The sequence below is a fragment of the Erythrolamprus reginae genome, chromosome 1, assembly GCF_031021105.1.
Source record: "Erythrolamprus reginae isolate rEryReg1 chromosome 1, rEryReg1.hap1, whole genome shotgun sequence".
Taxonomy (NCBI): domain Eukaryota; kingdom Metazoa; phylum Chordata; class Lepidosauria; order Squamata; family Dipsadidae; genus Erythrolamprus; species Erythrolamprus reginae.
In genome coordinates, this window is record NC_091950.1 from 79,101,452 (window position 1) to 79,121,486 (window position 20,035).

The 20,035-nt window shown below is 37.1% G+C and overlaps 1 protein-coding gene across 4 annotated transcripts in view; it reads right to left on the reverse strand.

Annotated features, from left to right (window-relative positions):
- Positions 1-20,035, reverse strand: part of DPH6 (diphthamine biosynthesis 6) — a 277,224-nt gene that overhangs the window by 185,397 nt on the left and 71,792 nt on the right. For all 4 annotated transcript variants that reach the window (XM_070756244.1, XM_070756252.1, XM_070756261.1 and 1 more), the window contains 2 exons: positions 9,518-9,579; positions 780-874 (listed from right to left, as the gene is read on the reverse strand). In XM_070756244.1, the coding sequence (XP_070612345.1) occupies positions 780-874; positions 9,518-9,579 (157 nt within the window). The remainder of the gene's footprint in view (positions 1-779; positions 875-9,517; positions 9,580-20,035) is intronic.

Here is a 20,035-nt window from a genome sequence, read left to right on the forward strand (position 1 = left end):
GTGGGACATTTGAAATCTAGAAACAAATTATCCTTCTTCATTGCAGTTATTGATCTGAACATGGGATAAACCAGAAACTGTAAATTCAGATGAAAGGGATTTCATTGAAATATTTTCTTGAATACATGTAGCCTAACTTCTTTACCATAATTATATTGACAAATCTACATAGTAATAATAAATTCTCCCATAAGCCTGTACATACATTTTAAGAATATATGGAAAAAAAGATAACTCGGGGCAAACTGGAAAGGTTTAAAACATTAGCATTCCAAAGCGTCCTTCAGCAATTCAAACAAAATGTTTAGTATTATCATTCTAAGTTGCTAATGTTAAAATGGTAAAAAAAAAAGGGGGGGGGAGGAAGGGCAGGAGGGAGGGAGAATGAGAGAGAAAAGGGAAATAGAGTTAATGGAACCTACAGGCTACTGATGTGGCAGTTTATCAAATGTAGCTGTAATGAAAGATAAATATTACTGGCAATTCGCACTTCATGAAAGGATAAAAGTGTCAGTGTGTAGGTACCAGTTTTACTGCAGGCCATAATCAGCAAGTAAACGAAAGTGCAAATGTCTAAAAAGTTTATAGCTTTCTATGAAGGCCCCATCTTGTCAGGCATTGATTTAGGTTAGTGGAGGGCTCTGCCAGTGTTAAACAAAGTGGGTATTTGTGAACTTAGAGGACATATTCTCCTGCTGCCAAGAAAAGTGGCCTAAAGCTAAATATTAGTATGGTTCCAGTGCTAACATTTAAAGAAAAGAGAAGACACAGGTCCTTACACAACGATTTTCTTCTTAAACAGAGGACAATCCAATGTGAATGTTTCATATTCTCCCCCTTCCCCACAGATGTGGACTCCATACTTCTGAGAAAGCTGAAAAATGAAGAAAATCCTTTCAGGAATAGTACAAAGGGTTCTTATACACAGATAAAATGCATTTGATTTACCCATAATACATCAAAGGAATATAATACAATTCAAAAAGACAAAACTAAGAGATAAGAGATAAAATAAAGAAGAAGAAAAAAACCTGGCAAGCCTAACTAATAACACAAACCAAATGCAGCTTCATCATTAAAAAGATATACAGTATAACCAAACTTGCAAGGAACTCTAATCACTCTAAACCTGGGGAAACAGCCAGATTTTAGGAACCTCTTGTACACTATCAAAGATTGAGGGGAAGGGGCATTTCAGGAAGAACTTCGTTCCAGAGACAGAGTCTGTAAAAAACAAATTACAGTGACCCCTTGATTTTCGCGGGTTCAAACTTCGCGAAACGGCTATAACACGGTTTTTCAAAAAATATTAATTAAAAAATACTCCACGGTTTTTTTTTCTATACCACGGTTTTTCCCACCCGATGACGTCATACGTCATCACCAAGAGTCACTTCTCTCTCTCTTTCTCTTTCTTTCCTGTCATTCTCTGCTTCAATCATTTTCTCATTTCTCTTTTTTCTCCCTTTTTCTATCATTTTTCTCTCTCTCTCTACCTTCCACTCTCCCCCCTCTTGCTCTCTCTCTCTTTCTCCCTCTCCCTCTCTGTGAGAATGCCTGCCCCACCTCTCCTGCAGCCCCCTCGCTGATAGCTGGAACGAAAGTGCTCTCAGCTAAGGGACTGTGAGGGGGCGGGGCGGGCATTCTCAAAGCGCTCAGAGCGGCTACCGGCCGAATGAGGAGGATGAGAAGCCGTAGCCTCCAGCGCTGCTGCAGGAGGACCCGTGTCCGAAGAAAGCCGGTGAGAGGGGTGAATCGGGCGGGCGGTAGCGGCGAGGGGGCTGGAGGCGCTGGGGGGGCGGGGGCAGCCGACATTCAAAGCAATCTTTGCCGGCCTCCGCACTTTCGTCGCTCCCTGCCCTAATTTCAAGCCCGGCTCCTTGCGCTGCCTTGAAAAAGGGTGCATGGGGGTAGTTTTTGGCTGTCCATAGCCAAAAATGGTGTTTTTACTTCCGCACCGCTACTTCGCGGAAAATCGACTTTTGCGGGAGGGAACACTGTATTGTTTTTAACATTATTAAATTATTAAGGGCGAATTAATACAAATGGCCAATGGAAAGCCACCAGAGGATTATTTGTTGGGTCCTTGGTAGTCTCTGAATCTGATTTTTTTTTCTTACAGACATTTAATTGCCAGTCTAGACTATATCATCCCCAGATTTTATTAAAGAAACTCACATTTGAGATGCATTCCATAAATGAGGATTAATTCTAATAGCTTCTAAGAATTCTGTAGCACTCTTAGCCCTAGTTTGATCTAAAGTGTCTAGAGCTTTCTAATTGACACTGAACTGAATTTACCTACAATATGTCCTGTGAAATTAATGCATTTTCATTCAGGTCTCCTGGCAGCCTGTTGATGATTGTAGATGCATTCTGCCAATTTTCTATCTACTTGTCTTACTCCCTTCTCACAGTCTATACACTATATGTTGCAAATGACTTCTGGATTAATAATAGTTTCTACTTAAAATATTTCATAGGTCTGATTTTGTTGCATATTGGAATCCCATTTTTTTCTGTCCTTGTCCTGTAGTTGCTGGTTCAGCTAACAACTTAAGCAGGAAAGAACTAAAGCTTCCTTTGTTTGTTTATTTAATTTGTACGGTGGCCTGTTTTAGCAAGTGACTATAGGCAATGAACAATCTTAAAATAAATTGAAAAACAAACTATCATTATATATACAAAAATTTACACTGCAGCCAAGAAGAATGTCTTCTTCTCTGGCAATATTACACTGTTAACCAGAGGATACAAAGCATTTGCTAGACCTATTCTCAAATACAGCTCACCTATATGGAACCCGCACTGCATTTCGGTCATTAATACAACTGAGAGAGTCCAGAAATATTTCACAAGAAAAGTCCTCCACTCCTCTGCACGTAACAGATACATTATTCTATCAGACTTGAAATTTTGGGCTTAGATAGATTAGATCTATCTTTTAATCAAGATTTTACTTCCAAAGGTTACGCAACTGGCAAAAAGTATAGCTCCACGTGTCAGAAGCTCCTGCAAAGTTCTTGCAAGACAAATCTATCAAGAATAATTAATTCTGCTACAGCAAGAATGGCCAACTTAAAAATCAGTCAGTTAAAATAAATTACTCTTGGAAAGCACTAGAAAGGGAAAGCATACCTGGGAGATGTGGGTACAAAATGTAGCTTTATTTGCAACAAAATATAGGATTGTTCTTCCTCATTGAAGCATCCGTTAAGCACTTCCCAATAAAAAAAAATATTTACAGTTTTCCTAAAATTATTTGTTCTAATAATGCCTTTTTGGTGCCACAAATCCTTTCTGGACATCAAGATCAAACACGTTAGTGTTCCCACTGGTGTTATAACTGCTTGGAGTGGAATATCTTAGCTTCCTGTTGCTGGAAGTTCTTCCCAATTAATTGCAGGCAACATATCCATACAATGAGCTATGTGAACTCAGACAAATCTCCAGTAACTAATCAAGAAAAATAAGTAGGAACTTTTGACCTTTTTAGTATAGCTACTACAGTTAACACACTGACCACAGTTCAAGGTTATTCTAAAACAAAAGCAATAGTTTCCAGTCTGTTTTATGGACATGCCAGATGAGAACAAAGTTAGCCTTGTCAAAATACATCTCTCTCTCTCTCTCTCTCTCTGTGCGTGTAAATAAATTATAAACAGTTTTAATACTCGTATATCCCATTATATCTAGGACACAATGATATGTCTTTTTCATTTAAAAAAATGTTTTGTGTTTTAAGGCAGAAGTCCCCAAAACCTAGGCTTCAGCCCACTACTGGGTCATGAGCCATTTGGAACTGGGAGCTGGAAGTGGTAGGTGAAGGCACACATATACACATTCCCACTTATGTAAGCAGCAAACAAGTGCCGCTCACGCAAATGGAGCTGCAGGCACATGTACGCTTGCTGGACTCTTGCACTGAACCATCCCTCCACCTTTACCACCACTACCCCAATCCACAAAGCTGGAAAGGCTGGGCAATTCTGTCTTAAGAAATAATAGCATGCTCTCGCTATCATTACAAGAATCTCAAAAGGAATAAAATATTTTTATATGCTTATTAATTATCAGGCATATAAATAATCTGTTATGGAAAAAAGTGTGAGAAACTACAATAGCTTCCAGACCTTTTTGTACAATCACAATGGATTTTTTTTAAAAGAATACAATACCTAAAATTTAATGTCTCACTCTTAATACAAATATGAATGGGTTTAGCGTAATGTACATTTTGGTCACTAAGAGTCAAAAATAACTTCATGTTATCAATCAAACAAGGACGTACAACTGCTGCTCTGGAAGGCAGCAAAAGATTAGAAGCTTTACAATTGTCAGACTCTAACTTAATATGGCACTTTATAAGCAGAAGACAATGTAAATACTGGTTAAGTGTGGATCTAGCAATTTTCCCCAGGGGAAAGGTAGTTATAAAATATAACTAAATCCAAAAAGATTCCCAATAGCCAACGTACCTACTTCAACGTCCAAAATTCTCAGCCATGATAATTCTGGCTTGGTAATAATTCTGAGAATTGAAGTCCATGTCAGCACATTTGGAAGGCGACAGATATAGGAAACACTGTTCTAAACAAAATCAAAGAAGGCTACAGACAACAGCACAGTAGTTTAATGCTGTGAATGATGCCCTTAGAAACTTCTAATTTTACATCTTACATTTACATTTTACATGCAGGTGTTGGACTTCAGATAATGTTTTGTCATCTAGAATTTTATAGATTCAAGTTGTCAAAAACCCAAAGACAGGAATCTTCAAGTTTATATGTAATTATTTGGATTAGATTGTTTCAAATAAAGAGGGGATTATAATAGTGAGCTATTAGATTTTGCCTATGACAAATGTCTAAAAAAGCATTTGGCCAATTTCTTTCTGATACTGCTATCTCTCCCCACCCTCACAATCTCTCTTTCTCACACGCAAACCACCCCCTGACAACATTCAAAGAAAATATTTTTAGAACTATAGCCTTTACTTTCTCTGCAGCTGGTGTTTATGCTTCAGTTTCACTAAGTTATAAAGTTAGCTAAATATCTAGTAAAATATTTATGTATGCTGACATTTACTGGGAAACACAAATTCAACCAAAATAAGAATTTATTGAGCAATGTTCTTTTACACTGCTGCAGTTTTGGCCTCCAACTGTCATGGTTCAAAATGGATGAAAAGCAATCTAATATGAGGAAAAAGAAATATTTCTACCTTTTGAAGGTTGCAAAAATAGGTGACTTTAAAAACTCACATAAATCTGATCCCAGCTTTCCATGTGTTTGCATATGTATGGATGTTTGTGGGTTTGTGAAGACACTGCAACAACTTTTCTGTAACACATGTGATAAAAGTGCTCCAGTGACAAATCACTGAAAAGAATATACAAATAGTCCTCAACTTATCACCACATTTGAGCCCCAAAATTCCACTGCTAAACAAGACAGTTGTTAAGTGAGTTTTGCCCCATTTTATTAATTTTCTTGCTGCAGTTGTTAAGTGAATCACTGCAATTGTTTAGTTAGTAACAATTGTTATGTAACAGTTGATATGTTACTAGCAACGGTGGGGAACAACAGCTTCCCCACTGACTTTGCTTCTCAGAAGGTAGCAAAAGGTGATCACATAACCTTGGGGCACTGCAACCATCATCAATACATGCCAGTTGCCAAGTGTCTGAATTTTGAGCATGTGCCCATGAGAATACTGCAGTGGTTATTGTTCTGTCTGGGTCACTCCGGAAGCCAATACCAACCCAAAAAGAGAAGCCAGACACACCAGTAAAAGGCAAAGGCAGTTTATAAAATTCAAGAAAAACACAGGTAACAGAAAATGTCCTTACGAACAGGAAAACGCTGTATCTTTACATATATCCATGCAGCAATACAGGATTCTTGCTGCCAAGACGAGGCTGTAGATAGCAGACCTACACCTCCCGCGGGTCTTACAAACTGCTGGGCCACAAGCCAGGAACAGAGACGTCGAGAACAAAGCAGGACACCGTAACTCCAATTGATAACACTCCACATGGCTTCAAGGGCTTGCCTGCCTTTTAAACCCTGCTAAGGAGGACCACACCCAAGCCCAGCTGTTCCTAATTCAGTGCTGATAATACTTCTTTAATTGCTCCTTTCTTTGATCTGAACGTCTCTGTCTCATGTCAATGATGGCTTGTGCTTCATCACCTAATGACTCCAAGCTACTGGCTGGGGAGAGCCCTCCCCCCCCGGGGCTCTCATGCTGTTCTCCTTCGTCCCATTCCTGACTTTCCTCTCCCCGTCTGACTGTTTAGCCCCCTCCTCTTCGCTGTCATCCTCCTCCGGGCATGGAGCCAGCAGAGACGCAGCTGGTCCCTGAGCAGCCTCAGGCTGAATCACAACAGGTTATAGGTATGAAAAATGGTCATAAATCACTCTTCAATGCCTCTGTAACTTTAGAATAGAACAGAATAACAGGGTGGAATGGGACCTTGGAGGTCTTCTAGTCCCTGCTTAGGTAAGAAACCTTATACCAGAGGTGGTATTCAGCCATTTCTAACTGGTTCTGGCAAGTCTGTAGCAGAAATTTTGAGTAGTTCGGAGAATAGGAAAATACCTCTGACTGGCCCTGGCCCAATCTATTCACTGCCTCCCAAGTCCCAGCTGATCGGCTGGGTCTTCTTTTGTTCCCAGCACAGGAGAACAGAGCTAGAAAAGAGGTTAGTGGGTGGGGAGGGAATAGGATTTTACAATAACTTTCCCCATGAGTGGCTAGGGAATGGAGATTTTACAGTATCTTTCCCAAAAGAGTGGGGTGGAAATGGAGATGTTATAATATCCTTCCTTCAAGATGGGGTAGGGAATGGAGATTTTACAGTATTCTTCCCTTGCCACGCCCAAAGAACCAGTAGTAAGAAAATTTGAAACCCACCACTGTGATATTCCATTTCAGTTAAATTATTGTCCAATCTTTTCTTTAAAACTTCCAGTGTTTTCTTTAAACTTCCAGTGTTGAGGCAAGTTGTTCTACTAATTAAACTAATTAAACAAACTGTCAAGAAATTTCTCCTTAATTGCTTCTCTCCTTGATTAGTTTCCACCCATTGCTTCTTATCCTGCCCTCAGGTGCTTTGAATTGACAATAAACAAATGGTCGTAAATCAAGGATTACCTATAATATAAGCTCACAAATGCTTATACACATCGTCCTTGTTTAGCAATTGCCTCATTTAGCAATCCTTTGTAGTTACAATGGTGATAAAAAAGTAACACCAAGACCACTTATCATTTATCACTTTTGCAGGTCTGCAAAGCAAAGGAAAGTTGAAGTACATAAGCAGAGTCAGTTTCACACCAACTGCTTTACTTAACAATCAAGTTGCCAATTGCAATCATGGTCACTAAACAAAGGCTACTTCTACAGGAAGAAAAAAGGGTGCTGACTCCACCTCAAAATGGCTGCTGATAGGTAGGAAGTTTTCAATAAGAAAAAAGAAACTAAATCAAAAACTAATCTGACGTATTAAAAGGGTAAAAAAGTTTGTCACAATGCAATAAAATCTCTAGCATTCAGAAATCTATTAATGATAAATATTAAGAAGTAGAATCAACTCATCATAATCGTCATATTTAAGAAATGAGGCTGATTGAATATATCTTATGTAGTAAAGTTTGCATTCTGAAACGTCATATTTTGCTACATCTTATTCCTGAAAAATAGTGGGGTTTGTATTTGTTTGATATTTAAGAGCAAATCCAGAATGCATGGTTTTCTTTCTCTTTTCACTGAAAAAAGGTGTAGCTGCCTTAAGAACATATTAAATTTAATGGATTAACTTCATAAAGCCTAAGAATCTTTTTCCAGGGTTATGCAAAAGCTGAATAAAAATAATACAGTGATACCTCGTCTTACAAACGCCTCGTCATACAAACTTTTCGAGATACAAACCCGGGGTTTAAGATTTTTTTGCCTCTTCTTACAAACTATTTTCACCTTACAAACCCACCGCCGCTGCTGGGATGCCCTGCCTCCGGACTTCCGTTGCCAGCGAAGCACCTGTTTTTGCGAAACTGGGATTCCCCTGCAGCATTGCAAAAACACAGAAGTCCGGAGGTGGGTTTTCCCATGGAGGGGAGCCTCAGGGGAATCCCAGCAACGCAAAAATGGGCGCTTCAGCTGGCAAAAGGGATGAATTTTGGGCTTGTACACATTAATCACTTTTCCATTTATTCCTATGGGAAACATTGTTTCATCTTACAAAGTTTTCACCTTAAGGACCTCATCCCGGAACCAATTAAGTTTGTAAGACAAGGTATCACTTTACAGTGATCCCTCGATTTTCGCGATCTCGTTCTTCGCGAAACGCTATATCACGATTTTTCCCACCCGATGACATCACTCTCTTCCTTCCTTTCTCATCTTTCTTTCTCTCTTTCTTTCTCTATCTTGCTTCTTCCTCTCTCACACTCTCTTCCTCCCTCTCTCATCTCTTTCTTTCCTTCTCTCTCTTTCTCTATCTCTCCCCCTCTTGCTGGCGGGTGGCGGGCGGGGGGCGGGCGGGGGCATCAGCGAGGAAGACCCAGGGAAGGTTCCTTCGGCCGCCTAGCAGCTGATCTGCTCGGTAGAGCAGCAGCAGCGAGGAGCCGAATCGGGGTTTCCCCTTTGCGTGGGCGGCAGGGAAACCCCGATCTTCGTCTGCTCGCTGCTGCTGCGCTACCGAGCAGATCAGCTGCTGGCCGGCCGAAGGAACCTTCCCTGGGTCTTCCCACGCCGCCCACGCAAACTCCACCATCTGCGCATGCGCGGCCATGAAAAAAAGGGCGCGCATGCGCAGATGGTGTTTTTACTTCCGCAACCCTACATCGCGAAAAATCGATTATCGCGAGGGGTCTTGGAACGGAACCCTCGCGATACTCGAGGGATCACTGTATTTCAATGAATACAGCAGGCTGCAGTTGAATGATGTCTGGAGGATTTCTTCCAAATAATTCCAGAAATTTGTAGATCCTTAGTATTTTCTCACTAAAAGATTATGTAAAAATTTCCCTCGAGTCCAACTCAGTTCTTGGCAATTCTTACCAAAATATGCATTCCTTTTATAATTTTTTCCCATGATAAAGAAAAAAAGTAAGCTGCATCCAAACACTGCCACATTAAGAATATGAAAACTAGGGGTCACCATTATGCTTTACTAATTAAAGCTTTATTAACTTCAGTATGTCTATTTTAAGCATGATTGCTGGAGAAAATCTATGAGATTGTTAAGAAGTGACACTTACTTGATGGCACATAATCAATCAATCAATTTTAAGCATGAATCCAAACTTTATTTTTAATCAACTGTTCTCAAAGAAATAGATCACATGTAATTTGTTGATTAGGAAAACAATACTTATATATTGTTATATATATATTCAGTTTGCTAAATTATGACCTAATGTTTTATTTCTAAACTTGTATTATTTTGTGCGCAGAAATTTATTATGTTGAAGTACCATATATTTAATGTATACTTTCAATACTACTTACTTTCAAAAGATAAGGTTCCATTTCATCCAATGTTTTTCCTAGATGTTTATCTGGATCTAAACCTGTCAAAAGGTTTAAATGTATTTTAGAGAACAAAGTACTGTTCGAGTGTCACAGTTTATTCTTTTTTTAACATTTTAAAACAAACTATTTTTAAAAAAACCCCAATTCCTGTTTATCAAAAATAACTTTGGGAAAACAAAGTTGTCCTTAGCCAGAACATACTCTCTTATTTTCTTTGAACTGCTGATTTTTATCTTGGGCAAAAATAAGTTCATTTCCTGAGTGGAAAGTATATTGTATTAGTGCTTGCTTTAAAATAAATATTATAAAATAGTAAGCAAATTATAATGTACATATTATGATAATGAAACACTCAGCTGAACTTGACAACTCTATAGTACATATTAACACCCTATACAGCTTTCTAAGGCTACATTGGATCACTGATAAACGTACTATTATGACTAAAGCTATTTCTCTTGCCAGTCCAGCCATTTCTTTTATTTTTTTTATAATATAATTTTATTGACGTTATTTAAATATAAAAGATATAAATGAAAATGAAAATAATGCGAAAAGGGGGGGGGAGTGAAATATGGGATAAAGGGGCAAAAAGAAAAAAAACATTAATTTCCTATGCTTTTCAATGCAGAAGAATGAACATAATAATGTTACAACTTCATTTTTTACTTTGTATATTCAGTATACACTAGTTATTTATATCATCAAGAACAAAGTTTAATCAGTAAACTTCAAATATTTCATTTAATTTTTTTTTTGCAATCTCTGCTAATTCCAAAAACTTGTTCAGTTCTTCCAACTATTCTTCCATTGTGAAAATTAATACATCTTTCCATTTTTATGCTACTGTCAACATGTTTAACAAATTCCATTTTCCGCCCAATTCCCTTGTTCATTAAACCCAAATGAAAAGTCTATGATTTAATTTATATGTTCATTTGTATATCCATATCACCAAGGGGATGCGGCAACAATCTTAATTTTGATAAATCTCTTTTTCCAGTGCCATTGTAACTTTGAGCAATCACTAAATGGACTGTTGTAAATCAAGGACCACCTGTACTTCCTGTTTCTTATAGAAATTGCAATACAAGTTGTAAAAAGATATTTAATAAAGTCACTTTCTGTCATTACCGTATCAGCTTCTTGAATTTCTCTATCATTTTCTCTTTCTTTTCTCATGCTAATCATATTCCTGTTTTATTTGCAAAATCAAAATGTCTTTCACATAATTCAGTTTAATTTCTAGTTCTTGGACTATTAACATAGACAGTTGTTGATGTAGCAATTTAACTTAGGGTTTTAATTTCATTCAGATTCTTTTACATCTTTCCCTGGAATTTATTTTTCTTTAGACAGATATGTTGTATGAAATAACCTCTCATTACCTCTTTGCTGCCATCTCAGACAGTCATTAGTAGTAGTTTATTGATTGATTAGTCTTACGACCTTACAAAATAAAACTCATTAGATCAACCAATTTGTCCACATTTTTGTTAAAATATTTAATTTCTTTTTACAATCCTTTACAATAATCTCTTTCTGTAAAATAAAATCATTCAATCTTCAGCTATAATTCAAAATCATTTCAATTCACAACTCAAAAATTTGGATTGTGATCTGAGAATGATTTGGTCAAAATATAAACTTCTGATATTTTATTTGTGAGATTTTTAGAAATCCATGTCAATTCTTGAGAATGATTTAGTTTACTCTGCCCAGCAAGTTCTTGAACATTTTCTTAGGCCCAAGCTAGTCATAATAATATGCAAGTGGATAATTTGCATATGCACACCTTTTGCCACATAAATAATAATAATAATAATAATAATAATAATAATAATAATAATTATTATTATTATTATTATTATTATTATGTCAATACAACACAGCAAACGAGATCACTATGCTGGATTTCGTATTTCATCACCAGTCATGTGCTTCCCAAGCACCTAGGACTGCGTGATGTAGCGGCGAATTATGTTTGCCAATCCCAGTAAAGCGGCCTTTTGCAATTGACAGATGGAGATTTTGTTAATTCCAATGGTTTTCAAATGTCCGCTGAGATCCTTTGGCACTGCACCCAGCGTGCCAAGTACCACTGGGACCGCTTATGCCAGAGTCGTTGCAGCTCGATTTTTAGATCTTCGTATTTCACTAATTTCTCTAGCTGCTTCTCCTCAATTTTGCTGTCCCCTGGGATTGCGATGCCGATTATTATTATTATTATTATTATTATTATTATTATTATTAATTAGATTTATATGCTGCCCCTCTCCGTAGACTTAGAAAGTGTTGATCAACAATGAAAGACTTCTCACTGCCATGGAAGAAGTATTAAATTTATTCATATAAAGCTATTTGGTTTTCAAGGGTAACTTCCACTGATACAAATCCTCATAAAAAGCTAACAGAAATTATATGCACCATTTTTCCTGCTACAAAACATAGTTCATTGTTTTTGTAGGACTTACACTGCAATATATTCTAGAGAAACTCTGAGCTTCCAGATGTGCTGGATTTTAAATTCCATCAATCAGCTTGACTGAGTCAATGAGAAATGGAGTCCAGTTATTTGGGGAAAGTTACAGATTTCCAATCCCAATTATAAATTTGCAGTCGAAACCTAAGATTTTCACACAAAGTTGAAGAATCTTTATTCAGTGTTTATTTCTTCTAATGGCAAAAAGCCAAATATTTTTGGAGCATTTATTAGTAGTATATGGAATCAAAACTTCCTTTTGTTTTTGTTCCCACTTTTGGTACTTAGCAACAGTCTGTTCCACCTTCCTATATCTTTTCTGGTTCTTTGATATACTTCAAGGATATCCTTTCATTTTTCCCCCTTCTGTGGTATTAATTTTAGATTAAAAAGCATGATGTATTTTTACATCATTGTCTTCTAAAGCATATTTGTTGGGAGATGATATTATTTGCAGACCAAAGTCCACAAAGAACACACATCCCTGCTTTTGGATATTATGTCCTTTAAATGATAATTATTCAAGCATAAAGTTTAATTTTGTTCTCTCCGCCCAACTGTTCTAAATATGTTTCCAAAAGTATCTATGAATGATTATTGATGATTTGATAAAAATATACTGACAAGTATTCTTTAATCAGGATCTTAATACCAAGATCACATTGCATTTTCCAAATGATGAAATCACTGGAGATAAGGAAAAGAAACCTGGATGAGTGGATAAACCTACAACAAGCCCAAGCTATAGAAAACTCCATGCAGAATTAAGAAATTAATTAGGAGGAAGAATCATAATTTGCTGTGCTGACATCTATTTTACTTGACTTGCATGTATCTAGAGGAAGCAATTATGATTCAATTAAAATATTCAGTTTTATTACTTTAGTGGCTGACCTTGAAGTTAATGCCTATTTTATTTAATTGCATCATCTATGAATAAATGTTAACCCTAGCATGTTATGCCCCATTATTTTTAGTGCATTTTTCACTCTCTGACTGAATTATATCAGTCAATTAATATCTACTGTCAAGAAAGCAACCAAAGCTTTATTTCTTGGAGAATACTCTAACAAACGATAGGAAAAGCATCTTGAGAGGCTTTTAATAACATCAGATAAAATGAACTGGAAATAACATCACAAATTCTGCGCTCTGGAATTTTAATGCACAGTTAGTGTGTCCTGGTAAAAGTTGCATAATGAGTCTGAAATCATATTTATATAGTAAAACGTAAAAATCTAGATTGATAAATATTTTAATTGGAATATATTGCTATCTTCTAATAGCATCATTGCTAAAAATGTTTCAGTAGGTTCATATACCTGTATAGCTTGGTAATCAACTGCTTTGAAACTCCTGGAATTTGGTACTTAACACATTTTGATGAAAAAAAAATGTCCTGGTATTTGTTGTTTGGTAATCAACACACAAGCTAGAATCTGTCAATATCAACCCTATCTTTTTACATGTTGCCTTAAAATGTGCATTGCCTTTGGTTTGGGAACACATTAAATTTATTTACATTATTTTATTATGGGAAAAAATTATTTGGTACTCATTGTTTTTGGTACTCATCACTTCTCAGACCAATTAACAATAAGTATCGAGGCATCACTGTAATTCGGTTGAAAATACATATCTATCTAAATATTTCAGATGCTATAGTAAAACATGTGGGAGTTAGAGAAATAATTACAGAATAACCTAGATCTAAACCGTTACACAACAATAAGCTTAAAAAGTATAGTTATGGTTATAGCAATGGTTCCCAATATGGGACCAATGCCCCACAGGGGGGCAATTTGATTTTAATGGGGCCAATTGGAAATTTAAACTATACTAATGGCCTTTTAGGCTTCTTCCATGTGAGTAGGAATTCACTTTTTGAATACTAAAAATTATATGTCATGGGGGGAGGGGTGTCAGAATTTTAGAGATGCTTAGATGGAGCATTGCCAAATAAAGGTTGGGAACCACTGGGTTATATAGTAAACAAATACCTTTTGCTTCTTTCAAAGATGTTGCTTCCTTTGGCATAACATATAACAGAGAAATAATTGCTTTTTTTCTTAATTATTTCAAAGATTTTTAAATTATTTTGAAATGAAAGCTTTAAATAAAATAATCCCATATGACACCAAATAGAATAACATATCTTACTGAACTATGAGAACATTCCAGTTTAACTAAGATTGAATGAGTAGATAACACACTGGAATCTGGAGACCTTTAGGTTATGTAAGAGTGAGAGTGTATTCTATATAAAAAATTCCACAGATCTTAGACCACAGTCAATTGAACAAAAAGTATTTTGGAATTGTTACCCATTGTGCATGAATGTGTTGAGAAAAGGGATGAGCAAACCAGTTCTGGAAAACCATTAGTGGAAATATTAAGTATGTTAGACTATTCATGAATTGGCAGAGCCAGTGGTAACAAGGTTAGCCAATGAATAGGTATCACAATTATGTCAGCCAATAGAGCTTGAAATTTCTGAGTCTGTGAAGAGAATCAAAACTGAACTTAAGCTTAAGTCTGGGCATGGCTCCAGGTCTACTCTGCTCTCTTTTCCACTCTGCACTCTACTCTCTGTGTTTATCTGCTCTGCTGAAATGAAACGAACTCTCCTGCTTGTATTTACCTGTAACTGATTGAAGAAGAATTCTACTTGTGGTCAGTGTTCCCTCTAATTTTTTGGGGGGTTGGGCAGAAAAGTATAGTGTCTGAGAGGCAGTCCCTTCGGGACTGGGCGGCACAGAAATAATAAGTAAATAAATAAATAAACAAAGAAAGAAAGAAACAAACAAACAAACAAATAAAAAAAACCCCACCCTGTTTTGCCTCAGAGAATTTCAAAATAAAATACTGTACTGTGCGTCTATAACAGTGAGCTCATAATAGGGCAACTCTATCAATATCAAAATGCCACTTAAATAGTTGAGCTAGTTTCAAACAAGATTTTGATTTTCTTTCTCTCTTCCTTACTCCCATTCTTTTTCTTTCTCTTTTCCTTCCTCTCTTTTTTTTATCTGTTTCTCTCTCTTCCTCTCTTCCTCTCTCTCTCCTTCCCTCTCACTCTTTCCCTCTCGGCTTCTGGGCAGGTTTGGAAAACTCTGAGTTGATGATGATTTTTAAGTGAGCGATTGCTCACTGCTCAGCTTAGAGGGAACTATGCTTGTGGTATTGTAAATATATACATTATTATGTTTATACAGAAGTTATTGAATCCAGCTGAATTAATCGTCTGTGTGTGCTTCTGGTTTTTATTTTGCAACAAACTTTAGTAATTGGCGAGATCCAGCTATGGAATGATATGTATGTGTTTTAATTGTTTTAATGCTTAAGATGTTTGAAATATTTGTTCTGTTGTTAAGCCGCCCGGAGTCAATTGGGAGTTGGGCAACATATAAATAAATAAATAAATAAATAAATAAATAAATAAATAAATAAATAAATAAATAAACAAACAAACAAACAAATAAATAAAACAAACAAACAAACAAATAATAGTAATAAAGTAGTTCTGAAAACCAGTAGCAGAAATTTTGAGTAGTTCTGAGAAACGGTAAATACCACCTATGACTTTTACCACCCCCATCTATTCTCTACCTTCTGAGTCCCAGATAATCATGAGGAAATGGTAATTTTAGAGTAACCTTCTTCCCCTGCCACTTCCCCAAGCCGTGCCAACCAAGCCACGCCCACAGAACCAGTAGTAAAAAGAATTCACACACACACACACACACACACACACACACACACACACCTCCAAAACTGCTGCATCTTGCAAGAAGTATCTTGATTTTGTGACAGAGTTTAATATTTCAGATGTTCACATTCTACCTAATGCATAGAAATTAATAACTGGGCAATAGATATGGATGGCTTCTTTGTGCCTGTCCTATTTCTAATATTATTCATCAATATTGCTAATGTTGTTCATCAATAAAGGTATGGTCTCAGGGTGGGTTTTTTTTTAGCATATTGTGATGTTACATTAGCCAGGAGACAAGGCTAATGCAGAATAGAAGTTTGACTGTTAGGATCTTAAAAAATTGCAGTTGGCTACTTGATAATCTTGTTTTAAGTGACAAATACTATTCTCTGACCAAACTCCTTGTATGATAGATCATAATAATGAATACATATGTTGTGGGCTTGGTTCCTTTTTCAGTTTAGGTTTGTTATAAACATTATTGCCTCAAGTGTTGAACTATTAGGTAACTTTGAAGAGGAAGTGGAATTAGAAGAAGAATCATCATGTTCATTTCTACACTATAAAGGGCAAAAATCAGATTCATTAGGAGATCTCGGTCTTGTGTAGGTGGTGAACAACAAAAAAAGCAGAGTTTTTAAAAAATTATCTAATGATAGGTTGCGAAAACACCATGGAAAATTGTGTGGGTGGATGATAAGCTGGTATGACAGATAGAAGGATTGTGACAGAAGGCATCAAAAAGTCGTGATATTTCAGGCTGCAAAGAATATCCTTAGAGGATGCAAGAGGAAAGAAACATTTGAAAATCACTTAAGTTGAAGATACTTGCCATTTAAAAGAGTAAAACAATTTGGTAAACCATCAGAATCTTCTTAGGCCAAGTGTTTGAATTAAAATTGGAGTACTATGTTATACACAAAGACAAATTCCTTGTATGTCCAGTCCCACTTGGCCAATAAAGAATGCTATTTCTATTCTATTCTATTCTATTCTATTCTATATTCATTTCATGCAGAAATTAACTACAGTTGTTTCTGATTGCTTCTTAGAGGAAAAATAAATTATGATGGAGGAAGATTTGAGGTAATCATCATACTTCAGTATCTAAATAGATGCATAGGAAATCGTACGTACATATCATTATCGAGGTAACATTTTTCCAGAAATCAAATATATGCTTTTGATACAATGCACCTAAGTATACACATATATACAGTATTCAGTCGTTTCCCATGGACTAAAAAAATAGATGAGACTACCAACCATGTTCTTGAGTATCATTGCTGGTATGGCTATAATTTTCTTGGCAGTATCACTGATCCCTACATGGATGAGTAGTGATTTGAGCACAGAGAAATAATTTTCTGAATCTTGAAAGTTGTTTTTTTCACATCCTAATCTGTACTTCAAGGAGGCAGCATACGTCATGAGACAATGGCTCCAGTCAGCATGTTTATTTTTATTTTTTTATTTTTTATTTTATTTTATTAATAGAGTTGAAAGGGACCGTTAGGTCATCGAGTCCAACCCCCTGCCTGAGCAGGAAACCCTACAGCACCCCAGCCAAATGGAAGTCCAATCTCCTCTTGAAGGTGTCCAGAGTTGGGGAGTTCACCACCTCCCCTGGCAGGCAGTTCCATTGGTTGATCGCTCTGACCGTCAGGAAGTTCTTCCTTATTTCCAGGTTGAATCTCTCCTTGGTCAGCTTCCAACCATTGTTCCTCGTCCGGCCCTCTGGTGCCCTGGGGAATAAAGAGACCCCCTCCTCACCGTGGCAACCCCTCAAGTATCTGTAAACTGCTATCATGTCCCCTCTAGACCTTCTTTTTTCTAGGCTGTCCATGCCCAGTTCTCTCAATCTCTCTTCGTAAGTCTTGGTTTCGAGTCCCCTAATCATTTTGGTTGCTCTTTTTTGCACCTTCTCCAGAGTTTCGATGTCTTTTTTGTAGTGAGGTGACCAAAATTGGATGCAGTACTCCAGGTGGGGTCTGACCAGGGCATAATAGAGTGGTATTAGTACTTCCCTGGTCTTGGAGCGTATTCCTCTATTGATGCAGTTTAGGATTGAGTTGGCTTTTTTGGCTGCTGCTGCACATTGCTGACTCATGTTTAGTTGATTGTCCACCAAGACTCCAAGATCTCTTTCGCAGTCACTACTGCTGAGTGGGGTATCTCCCAGGCTGTATGTATGTCTAGGGTTCTTTTTGCCGAGGTGGAGGACTCTGCATTTGTCGGTGTTGAACCTCATTTTGTTGGTATAGGCCCACTGTGATAGTCTGTCTAGGTCTTCTTGTACTCTGAGCCTGTCCTCAAGGGTGTTGGCTACCCCCGCCAGCTTGGTGTCATCTGCAAATTTTATTAGTTCCCCTTTTATTCCCTCATCCAGGTCGTTGATGAAGATGTTAAAGAGTACAGGACCCAGGACAGAGCCCTGTGGTACTCCACTGTCTACTTTTTTCCATGTGGATTTGGTGCCGTTGAGGACAACTCGTTGGGTGCGGTTGGTCAGCCAACTGTTTATCCATCTACATGTGTAGTAGTCTACTCCATTTTTTTCTAGTTTGTGGATTAGGAGATTGTGGTCGACTTTATCGAAAGCCTTACTGAAGTCCAAGTATATGAGGTCCACTGAGTTTGTTTCTGTGCCTCATAATAATAATAATAATAATAATAATAATAATAATAATAATAATAACAACAACAACAACAACAACAATAACAACAACAAAACAACTACTACTACTATTATTATTATTATTATTATTATTATTATTTGTTTGCCGCCCCTCTCCAACGACTCGGGGTGGCTCACAACAGCAATAACAATACAATACAATACAATACAATACAAATATAATATTAAGAATAACAAGTTAAAATCCATTATTACTAAAAACAATCAATGCTACACAATCACACCACACTCAAATGCTACAAGTCAGAAGGAGGGGATTAGTCCCCCCATGCCTGGCAACACAAATGGGTCTTTAACATCTTGTGGAAGGTGAGGAGGGTGGGGGTAAGAATAAGAATGAATCACTAATTACCATAATAATGGGGGGGGGGTGTTGGCTGCATTCCTTCTGTTCTTCAAATAATTATGTTTCTGCCTCCCATTTAGCAGTATCACTTTTTTTCCCTTGAAGGTTCATGAGGAAATGCTCATTCTAAGTTCCAGCATCATAGAATATCTTTCATGAGTCTTGTTCCTCTTGTCACTGCCACCCACTGGTCTAGCTCTTTGACTAATTCTCCTCCTTAGATTGCTTTTTTCTGATTCCCTTCCTCTGTCAGCCCTTTAGTTGAACTAATTCATTTCCTTCCCTTTTTATGAATTAAGGTGTTTATAGTCTCCCCTCCAATACTTGCACTCTTTCTTTGAGCATCATTTCAAAGCACTGACTTGTTATTAATATGTGTCAGTTAGTTTTCAGGTACAAACACACAAGCGTTATCAAGTAATGATAACAGTCACACTCTTTTATCTCCAGTTCTGTTTCTCAAGGCGCCACAAATAAAAGACATTTTAATTTTTTTTGTTCTTTTGAGCATCACAGGTTAGATGAGTACTTACTGTCTGCTTAGATGGAAGATGCTTTGGGACTCTCTTTTGTTCAGGAATTCCCTATTACAGCATACCTAACAGATGGTCACATCTTCAGCAAAAGAGAATCTATTCTCCTGAGGCAGACTGTTCTATTGTTGAAAAGTTTTTATTGCAAAGTACCGTCCCTCCGCCAGATATACTGATTACTGTGTTTTTTGGAGTATAAGACTCACCTTCCCCCCCACCCCACCCAAAAAAGAGGGTGAAAATTTGGGTGTGTCTTATACACCGAATATAGCCCCAGCATGTGAAAACTGTTTTAGAAGGTTTTTTTCCCCAGCCTCTGAAACTTCTATTTGAGAGGCTGGGTAGGGTTACAACGGAGGTTTCAGAAGCTGGAAAAATAACTCTCAACTGGAGGTTTCACTGGCTGAAAAAAAAAGGCATAGAGCTCACAACCAACAAAACTGTTGCTAAAGTTCATGTCTGGGAACAGTTGATTGAGGGTATTCAGAGAGGCCTCCACTCCCCAATCAGCTTTTTTCTTATTTTCCTCCCCCAAAACTAAGGTGTGTCTTATATTCCGGTGTGTCTTGTAGTCCAAAAAATGCAGTATAATCTATTTTCATATAATTGAAACAAATGGTCCATATCCTACCTTTTGAAACAATTCTGAAAATTTATGTCTTTTAAATTGTATGGTAAGCCTTTGGATATATGAAGGCAACTCTCTTGATCCACTTGGTA